Source organism: Galeopterus variegatus, unplaced genomic scaffold (assembly GCF_000696425.1).
Source record: "Galeopterus variegatus unplaced genomic scaffold, G_variegatus-3.0.2 Scaffold7217, whole genome shotgun sequence".
In the NCBI taxonomy this organism is placed as follows: Eukaryota; Metazoa; Chordata; class Mammalia; order Dermoptera; family Cynocephalidae; genus Galeopterus; species Galeopterus variegatus.
In genome coordinates, this window is record NW_007733328.1 from 446 (window position 1) to 13,080 (window position 12,635).

General features: G+C 43.1%; 1 protein-coding gene and 1 long non-coding RNA gene across 2 annotated transcripts in view; one reads left to right on the top strand and one right to left on the bottom strand.

Annotated features, from left to right (window-relative positions):
- Nucleotides 1-273: 273 nt before the first annotated feature.
- The window catches only part of LOC103607183 (actin), a gene marked incomplete at its 3' end in the record, with an annotated part of 13,314 nt that continues 952 nt past the window's right edge, over nt 274-12,635 (bottom strand). Inside the window, exons 2-7 of the mRNA XM_008591720.1 lie at nt 8,798-8,949; nt 7,088-7,216; nt 5,186-5,296; nt 3,064-3,148; nt 2,510-2,671; nt 274-630 (exon numbers count right to left, since the gene is read on the bottom strand). Of these exons, the coding sequence (XP_008589942.1) occupies nt 274-630; nt 2,510-2,671; nt 3,064-3,148; nt 5,186-5,296; nt 7,088-7,216; nt 8,798-8,926 (973 nt within the window). The remainder of the gene's footprint in view (nt 631-2,509; nt 2,672-3,063; nt 3,149-5,185; nt 5,297-7,087; nt 7,217-8,797; nt 8,950-12,635) is intronic.
- Nucleotides 641-2,492, top strand: LOC103607182. The gene is made up of 3 exons (XR_551945.1): nt 641-826; nt 1,067-1,443; nt 1,577-2,492. It is a non-coding gene; the product is annotated as an uncharacterized LOC103607182 (long non-coding RNA).

The following is a 12,635-nucleotide window of genomic DNA, read 5'->3' on the forward strand; positions in this document are numbered from 1 at the left end:
GCATCTCTAAACAACTGTGTGAATCCCTCTCCTGAAGTCAGTGCTAATGTGGGAACAGGCTCCCTTGGGTGCTGTTCCATTTCTCTCTCTCCCCATCCCCAAACTCTCAGCTCTTAGCACACTCTCCCTGCCCACCCCAGAGGCTCCACTGTGTCATAAGCACAGACAATATTTAATTCTCTCACCATACACAAGAATGCTTTTGGCTTGATGACAATAGAAATAGTGTTTTCCTAGAAACACAACTTTCGTGGCCTCCTTAAGTCTTCTAACCTTGAAAATGTGACACTTTCTCTTTCCCTGGTTTGGAAATGCTTTTGGTCTTTGGGCCCCTGTCCCATGTCTCCATGTGCAGAAGGGTATTGGTAGCCAAGGGCTGGTTGGACATGGGGGAATAGGGTGAGTCCCCTCCCCAGGAAAGGGGTGTTTGCTGCCTACCAATGAAGGACGGCTGGAACAGGGTCTCTGGGCAGCGGAAGCGTTCGTTCCCAATGGTGATCACCTGCCCATCAGGCAGCTCGTAGCTCTTCTCAAGGGAGGAGGAGGACGCAGCAGTGGCCATCTCATTTTCAAAGTCCAGAGCTACATAGCACAGTTTCTCCTTGATGTCACGGACAATCTCACGCTCAGCTGCCAACCAGATACAAACATTATGGCAAATGTGAGGGTTTCACCGTTGGTAAAAATCCATCTGCCGCACTTCAGTCTCTCCCCCAGGACATGTTCCTTCAAAAAAGTGTCAGTTCAATGCTCTGCAATCCAAAACCCATGACGGTAATTACATTGTAGGTCCACCAGGGAGACATCTCTGTTCCTAGCAGAGTGTGTGACACATAGTAGGTCTTAGTAAACATTGTCTGGAAAATGCATCACAGGAAGAAAATGAGCTAGCTAGAGAAAGGCACGGAGTAGGGAATCCTTTCATGCAGTAACTTTTTTGTTTTTGCGGGATAACTAATCACCCTATGTTATAATTGTTTTATAACAGATGATTATACAGGAGTTTGAGTTGACCAGAAAGTCTTATGCTAACCAGCTCCTCAGGTACCTCATGATTTTCAAAAAGCTGACACATAGTAGGTCTTAGTAAACATTGTCTGGAAAATGCATCACAGGAAGAAAATGAGCTAGCTAGAGAAAGGCACAGAGTAGGGAATCCTTTCATGCAGTAACTTTTTTGTTTTTGCAGGATAACTAATCACCCTATGTTATAATTGTTTTATAACAGATGATTATACAGGAGTTTGAGTTGACCAGAAAGTCTTATGCTAACCAGCTCCTCAGGTACCTCATGATTTTCAAAAAGCCTTAGAGATCTGTGCAGCCTCGCCCAGGTAGAGTCCAGCTCACACCCTCGGCCCACTGATCACCTTCCAGAAAGAGGCAGTGCTGGCTCAGGACCAGTCCTGGTCCAGAAGGCTCCAGTGGTGCATATCGAAGTAGGTGTGCCTGTGCAGCCTCGCCCAGGTAGAGTCCAGCTCACACCCTCGGCCCACTGATCACCTTCCAGAAAGAGGTGGTGCTGGCTCAGGACCAGTCCTGGTCCAGAAGGCTCCAGTGGTGCATATCGAAGTAGGTGTGGAAGGAGTGGGCAGGCAGATACATTTCAGACTCCTGGGCTCTGAAGATCTAAGTTATGGGTTGCATCTCAGCCCTTGGGAACCTTTTGGAGGTGTCTTTGTGGGGAGCAGAGGAAGAATGAAATTAATTCAACTCCAGACCACAAAAGGGGACTTTAACACCATCAGGGCTCAAACTGAGAACCCAGAATAAGCCTCAGGTATGTCCAGAAACTTAATCATTTGGACAATGCTAAATTGGTGAGGAGAGGACAGGTAGCTAGAGCCAAAGGCACTGAGGCCATCTCAACGTTCCTAGTAATGCCTGACACTGCCCCCTTGTGGAGGAACACAGGGTGGCACCGGCTCAGAGTCTGAGGACACGTACCCCTCCCTGCCTGCTGGGCTGGCAAATAGCTAGCAATTATTGAATGCTTACTCTGTACTGGGAATTCCACATGCATGACCTCATTTTATGCTCACAGCAATCATGTGAGATAGGGTCAGTTATTATCCCCATTTTACAGATAAAGAGATGATGGCTCAGCAAGGTTGGTTAACTTGTCCAAGGTCACATAGTGAATGATAGTTGGGTTCCATGTTCTGTCGAGATGTCTCCAAAGACTGCCAATACTACACCATGCCATTTTCAGTCTCTGCACATTCTCTTTTCTATTTGTCAATGGAAGGGATTTTAAAATGCTCAGGTAACACAACTCTGACTAGCTCCTAACACTAGACAACTCTAACTGTCCTCAAGGAAATAGTATAATTGTTTTGCAACTTCACATAGCAAAAACGCTATGTTTTGCTCTGTGCATTACAGTCAGGCCTTGCCATTTGCAAGACTCCCTCCCATCATCTCCTTGGATGGTCGCTGTGGTCCTGTAAGTTACTGGGAACAACATACTGTCCTACACTCTCTCCCCTTTATTTCCCATGGGCCTCACCGGTAGTCACAAAGGAATAGCCACGCTCGGTCAGGATCTTCATGAGGTAGTCGGTGAGATCTCGGCCAGCCAGGTCCAGACGCATGATGGCGTGGGGCAGGGCATAGCCCTCGTAGATGGGCACGTTGTGGGTGACTCCATCTCCAGAGTCCAGCACGATGCCTGGGGGACAATGGGGCATGACAAAAGCCACCACAGCAGCTGGTGTGCAGTCACTTGCTGGTCTGGTAGAAGGAAGTCTTGGGGGAGGGGGAACTTCTAAGCCCCTTATTTGGAAGGAGGAAAGAGGGTATTTGATAGGAGAGGTGAGGCAGGGCAGGGCTTGGGGAAGATGGAAGAAAGGAGGAAAAGGAAGAGGGAAACAGTAGAAAAAGTCCGGCCAGAAATAGGAAGTCAAGGGCTTATTTTGACAGGTGAGAAGCTCTTTTAGGGCTAGGATCAGCCCTGTCAATACTAACTCACCTCAGTCCATTACACCCACACATTTACAGCCATCAAACCCTGTCACTGGCAGTGTATTCAATCAGGGCTCTCCATTGCTCCCAGCCACCTACCAGTTGTACGTCCAGAGGCGTAGAGGGACAGCACAGCCTGGATAGCCACATACATGGCTGGGACATTGAAAGTCTCAAACATAATCTGCAAAGCAACCCAAAGAGCTTAGTTAGTGATGTGGCCAGTCTTCCGAAAAGTGTTCAAGAGCACACACCGTGTTGAAGGATGCAGATGGGCCTGCCTGGTTCTGGGCAGAGGAGATCAAGGTAAAAGAGGCCAAGGCAGTCCTGGTCACTTGAAGAGGAGAACTGACGGTGTGAACGGACAGACCGTCACATCGGTGACCTGACGGGAGGGGGAAGGGAGGAGGTCGTATGCACACACGGCCTGGCCAGGGGAAAGGAGTGTCTAGCTTCTCTCTCGGGCCCTGGCCTTGACTTGAATGTGACCTGGAAGAATTCACCAAATTAATAATTGACTGATGTGAGCTTTATTCCAGGCTTTTCAACTGTAAATGGAGGAGGCGTTTGTACTACATGAGTTCTCAGGCTTCTTTAGTGTAGACAGTCTAAGTCTTATTAACAATATGAAAGCCAAAAAAAAAAAAAAGAAAGACAACACCTAAGTTTTGATTTCTCTGTCTGGCACTAAGAAAAAGACCTTTTAAACCGGAAGCTCCAACTAATTGGAATTAGCCCAGTGCTGTGATTTGTCTGAGGTTCCATTTAACCTCTTTTTATGTAGTTTCTGGGTCAATGCTTGCCCTAGAATCTGAGGCCTCTTTGGCTGCAGTGGGAGGGCAGCAGATTCCAGGATGACAGGAACTGATGATAATGGAGGACTGTGTACGACTGTCAATGCCCCAGCTCACCCAGTCCAGGGACGAATAGAACGAAAGCCCTTCCGGGTCACTCAGGAGAAGTTTGCACATCAGGAGACATACATGGTACTTCACTTCTTCATCTGTAAAACCCTTACTGGTCTATTAAGCAGAATGTCTGATATCATTTAAGGGACGAATAGAACGAAAGCCCTTCCGGGTCACTCAGGAGAAGTTTGCACATCAGGAGACATACATGGGACTTCACTTCTTCATCTGTAAAACCCTTACTGGTCTATTAAGCAGAATGTCTGATATCATTTGCTAGATAGCCGTAATTCCCAACTATTTTTCTGCCTTCACACCATTCACAGGAGCAATAACTGTCATCAGAAGCAACATCTCTTGCTAGAAGGAGCAATTCCCAGGCACACAGATGCTCCCTTGTAGAGAATAATTGCTGGTGTGCTGGTGTAAGCACCAAGAGCTCTTCCAAGGAAAAGACCCTGCAGTATTTACACTTATGATTCTCCAAGGACAAAAGATCATGGGTCAATTCCAGGCTCTGCCACTTCTAGTTGTGCATCCTTGGGAAAATCACTTAATGTATCTGAGTCTTGATTTCTTCATTTGTATAATCAAGATACTAATAGTTTTCCTGTTTTAGGTTGTTAGGAGTTAAAGGGACAATGCATGTAAAATGCTTAGTCTAGTACTTGACCACAGCAAGTGTGGATTGACATTAGATGCTATTATTAATAACTCATCCAAACTAGAAACTTTCTCTGGCTGGTGAACTGGGTGGTCTACTGCTGTAAGGTCTCAATGACAATAATAACTATTATTTGTTGATTGTTTATTATGTCAGGCACCATGATGCACATTTATCATTTTGTCTCATTAATCTTCACAACAATCCTTTGAAAAATAATAGTACTAGTACTATCCCAGCTTATAGACAAGGAAACTGAGGCTCTGAGAAATTAAGTGGGTACTTTAAGATTGCATAACTGGTAAGTGATGGATCCTGGTAAGTCTGACTCCAGAACCAAAATTCCTACTGTATGTTACACTGCATTTTGGAATGACTTCTCCTTACAAGTTTTTAACCTAAACATGACCCCATCTCAATGAAATCTTTTAAATTTCTATTGTTCTTGGAGGTCCAAAGGATGATCCTGCAGTAAAGATGTGCGTACTATCAGTATGTTCCTGTCATCTGGAGTCTCTGAGTTCCAGGAAAGTTGTCAGTGTGTCGGTGGACTGCTGGTTGGGGTCTTCTCTCTGCTGTCCTGCTTAGCCCCTTTCTAACAGGACTTCCCCCAAATTCTAAAGTGCTGGGTGCTAGGGTGGATATTCACCTGGGTCATTTTCTCCCGGTTGGCTTTGGGGTTCAGAGGCGCCTCTGTGAGCAGGGTTGGATGCTCTTCTGGGGCAACACGAAGCTCATTGTAGAAAGAGTGATGCCAGATCTAGGAAGCAGGGGACAGAGGAGAGACACAATGATGTGATGTTGTAGACACTGCAGAGCCCAAAAAGGGACCAGAATGAGCTAAATGAAACCAGGACCAGATACAATGTTACAAATCCTCATTATGTGTCCACATTTTTACAGATGTGGAGATTGAAGTTCGAAGCATGTGAGTACATTACCCAAGGATTCATATCTAGTAAATGACTGAGCAAAAACCCAAACCCAGATTTGTGAGATGGTGCAGTGGTTAAGGGCACAGGTTCTGGAGTCAAATCTGGGTTCAGACCCCAGCACGCCATGTCTTGGTTGTGTGAGCTTCGGCCAGTTTTTAGCCTTTCTCAGCTCCAGTCCTAGCACTGGTAACATGGGGAAGAAAGTAACCAGTATGTACCTCGTTGGGTCTTTGTGCGAATTACATAAGGTAACCCTAGAGATACTATCAGCTCAGTGCCTGGCCCAGAATAAATATTATTATCCAACTATATCTTTTTGACCCACTCCTTCCATTATAATTAATATTCATGGGGAAATTATCTAGTTTAGTAATTAAAAGGACAAGTGAATGCATACATGAATGAATGAATGAAGCTGACCTTAAAAACTAATTGCCACTTTTTATGCTTCCAGAGAACTTGCCCTTTGCAGTGTATGTGGACAAGAGAACAGGTTTCCCTGCCTCTGGGCTCCACCACCCTTTTTCCGCTCCAGGGCTGGCAGAGCCTCTGTTGGCACACTCTGATAAATGTGTGTGTGTGTGTGTGTGTGTGTGTGTGTGTGTGTGTGCAAGAGAGAGAGAGAGAGAAGCTGATAGGTAAATAAAAGGCCACGTATTGTAACTCTGTTATATGTTGCTGCATTTTAAAAATTTTATGTAATTTTCTCATCATTTTTTCTGCTTTTTCTCTGATCACTGGTGTTTCTAAAATTCCTAATAGCAAACATCAAAATCAAAATGAACTCTTCTCCTCATTAGCTCTTTTGTACAGGTCTGGGAGATAAGGACTTAATGCAATACAGAGAGATAATTTTAAAAATATTTACTTATGGGCTGAGCCCGTGGCGCACTTGGGAGAGTGCAGCCCTGGGAGCGCAGCAGCACTCCCGCTGCGGGTTCGGATCCTATATAGGGATGGCTGGTGCGCTCACAGCGCTCACTGGCTGAGCGCTGTGCGGCCGGTCTCAAAAAGGTCAAAAAAAAAAAATTTACTTATGAACGTTCACCAGTGGCTACTGTGCTTCAATATGTTGAGGGGTATTCAGAAAAGTACCAATGATATAGTTCCCTTTTCTATGGTGAAAACTAAGAAACTTTTTTTTTTTTAATGTTCAGGGTGAGTTAATGAAAAGCTTTCAATTGGTTGCTTAAGGCTATTCTCAGCTTTTCAATGCCTCTTAAACTGTATTGCATGGAGAGGGCTCTGATGGGAATGAAAGGATTCTTCTCTGAGCTGCTGCTCATACAACACCTGTCCTAGGAAGGTAGCCCAGTTGACATGAACAACAGACTGTTAATTCCTACCACTGGCAAAGGGCTGCTCTTCTAATCTATGGAACTGTTTCCCTTTAATTAGTTTATAAATCTGGTAGGTGAGGATTTCTTTTTTTTTTAAAGAAAAACTTCAGGATTTTTTTTTTCAGTGAGTAAGAACCCAGAATAAACACTAACGAGTAAAAGTTCAATTGAGCAATGCGATCCAGTTATTTTCCCAGCAGCAGCATGACTTTGTGAATCAGAGGCCACAGGAATTAGGCATCCTGAGCGCTCAACCTGAAGCAAAACTCCCGGTACCTTTTCCATGTCGTCCCAGTTGGTGATGATGCCGTGTTCTATAGGGTACTTCAAGGTCAGGATTCCTCTTTTGCTCTGGGCTTCATCACCCACATAGCTGTCTTTTTGTCCCATTCCTACCATCACCCCCTAAAAAGGTTCAACACATTAAGAGTCAGCCTCTCCCAAAACGTGTGAATTGATTACAGTCTAATCACAAGGGGTTAAACGTTGAGGTAGAAAGTTTCTCTTTTGGACCAGAAACAATATAATGAGTCATTGTCACTATGCCCTTAAGCCATATCCCTTTGGTGATTGAAAACAGAACTGAATCAGCCTCTCCTGTAGGAAAGGCAACTTGACATTGTGTTTTTAATTTTCTGTGTCTCTTGATGAGCTCTGTTAGGGTAGAGAGCATGTTTGTCTTGTTCACCACTATAGCAAATTGCCTGGCACATAGTTGGCACTCAATAATTATTTGTTGAACGTATGAAATTTTACATATTAGTTAAATGGCATTCTATCTGTTATAAATCCTTTACACCATACTTTTAAAATTGTTTTCTACCCAAAAGTATATAAATATTGTTTTCTAACCATTATAAGCAAAAGCTTTACATCCACAAATAAGCTTGATGCTTGATTTCTAATAGATAAATCTATACCAACCAACTCTATACCAACCAGCTATTAAGATATTTGCCTAAACTAGTCAGCTGCATTTTTTTAATCATTAAGGTGAAGTCTTAAAAAAACTCTCATTACTAGATTTTAAATTGCACTGGAGTGACTATTTTAGAATTGCAAAACAGCCATGGCCACTATAGATATATAAAATACTGGCATGTACAAATATCTTCATTGTACAAAGTTCAACAAAGAGAAAGACAGATTTTGTGCATTCAGAGAGGCTTTGAGGGCTGGCCCCGTGGCTCACTCAGGAGAGTGCGGCACTGTTAGTGCCGAGGCCACAGGTTCGGATCCTACATAGTGATGGCCGGTGCGCTCACAGGCTGAGCGTGGTGCAGACCACACCGTGCTGAGGGTTGCGATCCCCTTACTAGTCAGAAAAAGAAAAAAAAAAAAAAAGAAAGAAAGAAAGAGGCTTTGATTACTTATTCTTTTGAATATATGCCAAGATGAGAGTCATAAACATTCAATGAGGTCTGCTCAATGCACAAAATATATTTCTGATGTGAAGGAGAATTTCTAATGTGAAATCACCAATATTTTGTGTATACATAATACATAAAATCACCATGTGGCTGTCTGGATATATTCTGTTTGAAAACTAACATTATGTAAAATTACATTCGATATCAATGCTTGCTTTCATCTAACATCAAGGTCTATGAGTTTGGGTGACCTGGCCTTTTGTTTTAGTTTCCTTCCAAAGAGTAACTATGGTATACATCGGGGAGAACTTGCAAGGATTTCTGATGATGATGATGATACGATGGTGATGAGGATGATGATGCTGACAATGACTATATTTAGACAAAAAGAACATATGAAAAAGGGGCAAACTTTATATCTGATAGACACCCAGATAATCTGTCTGCATTATGTATGAAATTGGCATTTACTCCTGGACATCAATCAACACAGGTATATTTTTAACAAAGTTACATAACTTCTGGGCAGAGACTGATAATCTCTGGATACACATGAACACGGAGGGACCTAATCTATAGCCCTGTTCTCCTCTGGTCCAATCAGAGTTTTGCTCACCTGATGTCTGGGACGTCCCACAATGGATGGGAAAACAGCCCTGGGAGCATCGTCCCCAGCAAAGCCAGCTTTGCAGAGCCCAGAGCCATTGTCACACACCAGGGCGGTGCTGTCCTCTTCTTCACACATGGCTGGAGCTGCTTCACAAGGTTCTGCAGAAAACAGGGAGGGAGCAGCCCCAGCTGTAACCCAGCAGTTGTGGCACTTACCTGACCACTCCCATGTCCAGGCTGGGCTTGGGCCCCTCCTCAGATCTCCAAGCCCTCTCTCCTGCTTATCTGACAAAGCATTTATCTCCAAGTACTTTAATTAGACCATAAACCTTTGATGAGGGCCGGCCTGGTGGCGCACTGCTACAGTGAGCCACTTGGGAGTGCAGTGGCGCTCCCGCCGAGGGTTCGGATCCCACATACAGACCGGTTCCCGCTCACTGGCTGAGCGAGGTGCGGGCGCAGCACCGAGGGCTGCGATCCGTTGCCGGACATGAAAAAAGACAAAAAGGAAAAAAAAAAAAAAAAAAAACCTTTGATGAGCTGAAACTCTGACTTCTGTGTTTACACAACTGGCCCTTAGCAGTGGCAGGTACATCTCACCTTCTCTCTCATTGGCACTTTAAAGACGGACTAAGTGAGTGAATGAATGAGCAAACTACAGCACAGATGGGCATCTCAGACTAGGAGACCAGATCTTCACAGGGCCAAGCCACTTACCATACATTAAAGAATTTTCCAGAACTTTCTGTCTGTATCAAACCAAAATCACATTTTTCTAGAAATGTTATAATATTTAAAAATTGCTTCAAAAAGGTAGACTTTGAGGGATGAACAGCATGAGAAAATTTTTAAATGTTTAAGTATTTAATGTAAATGTTTAAAAGAAAAAAATCCCTTTTGGATCCTGAGGACTTTTATCCTCAGAGAAACATTAAAACAAATCAAAACCTTCTAAGAAGGTGCTTTAAATTTCAGGGGCCACGATTATCTGCCATTAATAAAGTCACTGTTAATCTAAAAGTCCAGCAAGTGAGGATGAGTCTGATAAGTTACACATCGTGTAGTAGAACACTTTGCTGCTGTTAGGTAAGGTGAGTAAAAGGATAAGATAACAGTATGTTCTTATGTAAGAATAATAGGTTAGAGAAAGTGACATCGTATGATCCCATTAAAAATGTATTTTTACTCATTGCAAATAGATTAATCATATTTACCAGGATGTTGACCGAGATTATTTTGAAATGGTGGGTTTTGAAGGTGTTTCTAATTGTCTCCCCTGGGTTCTGTCATATTTTCTTAATTTTCTAAATTGAGCATGTATTCCTTTGGTTATAAAACGATATTTTAAATAACCCACTTTTAAACTTGGATCCTTTGACGAAATTTGAAAGGCTGGAGCAGAAGTGTCATCTTACAAATTTGGGAAATTGAAGGTATATTAGAGGACATTTTTCATCCAATGCTTTCATTTTTACAAATGAGAAAACCCAGAGGAAGTGATTTGCTTGAGGGCACATGGTCATTAGAGGCAGAGCTCCAACCAGAGATCAGGTTCCTGTTGGTTACCCTTTCGCTTCCAATCCAGGATCCCTTTCATTTTTGTAAGCAGAATGAGAGGGAAATATTCTGTAAAGAGAGGGACACCCAGAGTTCTCCACCAGGCAATGAGATCTCAGTTAAGACTCCAAGTTGATGGAAATTCTTCTATTAAATTGGCGATCTCATTGCAAATCCAGACCTAGGTATAAGAGTCCGTTCTGTTAAGGAAATTTCTGGGAAGTAGGAAAAGAAAATAGCTATTCCAGTTGGAGTTCTGCCAGACCACTCCCACAAAATAAAGTCTGCATCGTCTTTCCGATTGCCTGGCACGTCCACACAACAGTACTTCAAGTAGCATAATCCTTTGTAAAGAACGTAAACCTCAACAGAGAGGATGTATTTTAAAATCAGGGTATGCTGTCATCTCTATCTGACAAGCAAGGAAGCCAAGGCTCAGGGAGTTGAGGTGATTTGTCCAGGATCTCCCAACTGGTAAGTTTAGGCCAATGGAGATTATAGAACACAGTGATTATGAGCCCGGACTCTGGAGTCAGACTGCCTGGATTTGAGCTCCACCACTTAAAAGCTGTGTGATTTAGAAAGTTATTTAACATCTATGAATCACAGTTTTCTTAATTATAAAACAGCGATAGTATTGGTACATACCTTACAGAGTTCTTATGGATATTAGATTTTTTAAAAAAGCATTTAAAGTAATTTGTAATGGCATACACATTATAATTTCTCGGTAAATGTTAGTTCCATCATCATTATTGTTAATATCATTTTATGACTATTATCATGATCCAGAGCTTTTTATGTTTCATCTTTGCTTTCTTCCTACTCTGCCCCAGGCTTAGAACAAAAATCCTCAACATGTGGATTCCACTTGCAAGAATGGAAAACAGGAATTATCAATGGCTCGCCTTTTTTCCCCCCACCCTTCCCTTCCTGTTCCACACACTGAATTAAGTTTGGCATTCATGTGATTTGGCTTTTTTCCTAGCAGATTAAGAACTTTAGAAGAGAGGAGAGAACTATAAGGGAGGTTAAGACAGAGGAAGCAGGAAGAATCTGGGACATCTGTCAGAGGCAACCAGCACCGAGGGATCCGCAGGCCCTCTGTGATGTGCTAAGCACACTTTCCACACCAAAAGGAAGGACTGAAAATGGGGTAAAATATTTGGAATTCAGGTGGTCTCTGCAAATGGGGAGGTATGGCCACCATGAACACGAGGATATCCTTAATCCCTTTCTGTTAGGCAAGAATGGCTTGGGGGAGTGTCTGAATACCTGCAGAAAAAAGTAGTCAGACCCTTAGCGTCGGGAAGAATACAGAAAAAAATCTCAAAATTCAATAAACGTATTTTTATTTGGCAGAAAATATTCAGGAAGAATTTTATAACCTCTGAAAGAAGCACTGCTGTCATTAGAGAAGAAGTCTCTGTGTCCCCGGAAAGAGCTGGCTCAGTGGTTTACAACTCTTATCTAACCTGAATGAGCAGCTGCTTTGGAGCAAAGCGTTTCCTAATTAGGTAAAACATGAACGTCTGCTTTTGGAATTGCACCCGGTTTAGGGTGTTTGCTCCAGCTGCCTAGAGTGCATTTTATGCCAAAAAAGAGTAGTTAGTGGGAGGGGAAGGGGGAAAGGATGTTACAGTTCCCAGCTCATTGGTCATGAAACGCAAACCATATTTAGTCATGAATCACAAAATTCAAGAAAATCTCAGTGTGAAAACTCCAGTCCGGACTGAAGCTGCCAAGCCCTGGTTTACAGGAAAGTTCAGCCTGGGGTGGCAGGGCTGGTTGCACAATCATGTTCACCTCACCAGGCTGAGCAGAACTTTAGGCTGAGAGAAATGCAAACCAGAAATCTCAGGGGCTGAGACACACACAGCTGTCAGATGCAAAGTCTGCTCCTTCCCTCTTTTTTGAAGAGAAAGATTCAGTTGGTTGCCTGCTATGCTCTGCTGCAAATGACCCATAATGCAGATCTTAACATGTAAGCTCACAGATGCATTCAAGAAATATGCATTTCCAACATAAGATACTACTTGTGAGAGCCATGGGTGCCCAGAAGCAAATACACCAATCCAGCCAAAATCAAAGACTAGGAAACTACCCTCTGTTCACTTCTAAAATCCACTTCCAGGTACCTTAGCTGCTCTGGAGATACAGTCTGATGAAAAATCACTACACCAAAATCTGAACCACAAACAAATCCCCGAGCTTCCAGTGCTTAAATATAAATAAATGTGTAACTTACTACAAACAGCTAGACTGCACATCTACAATGTCTTGCAAGC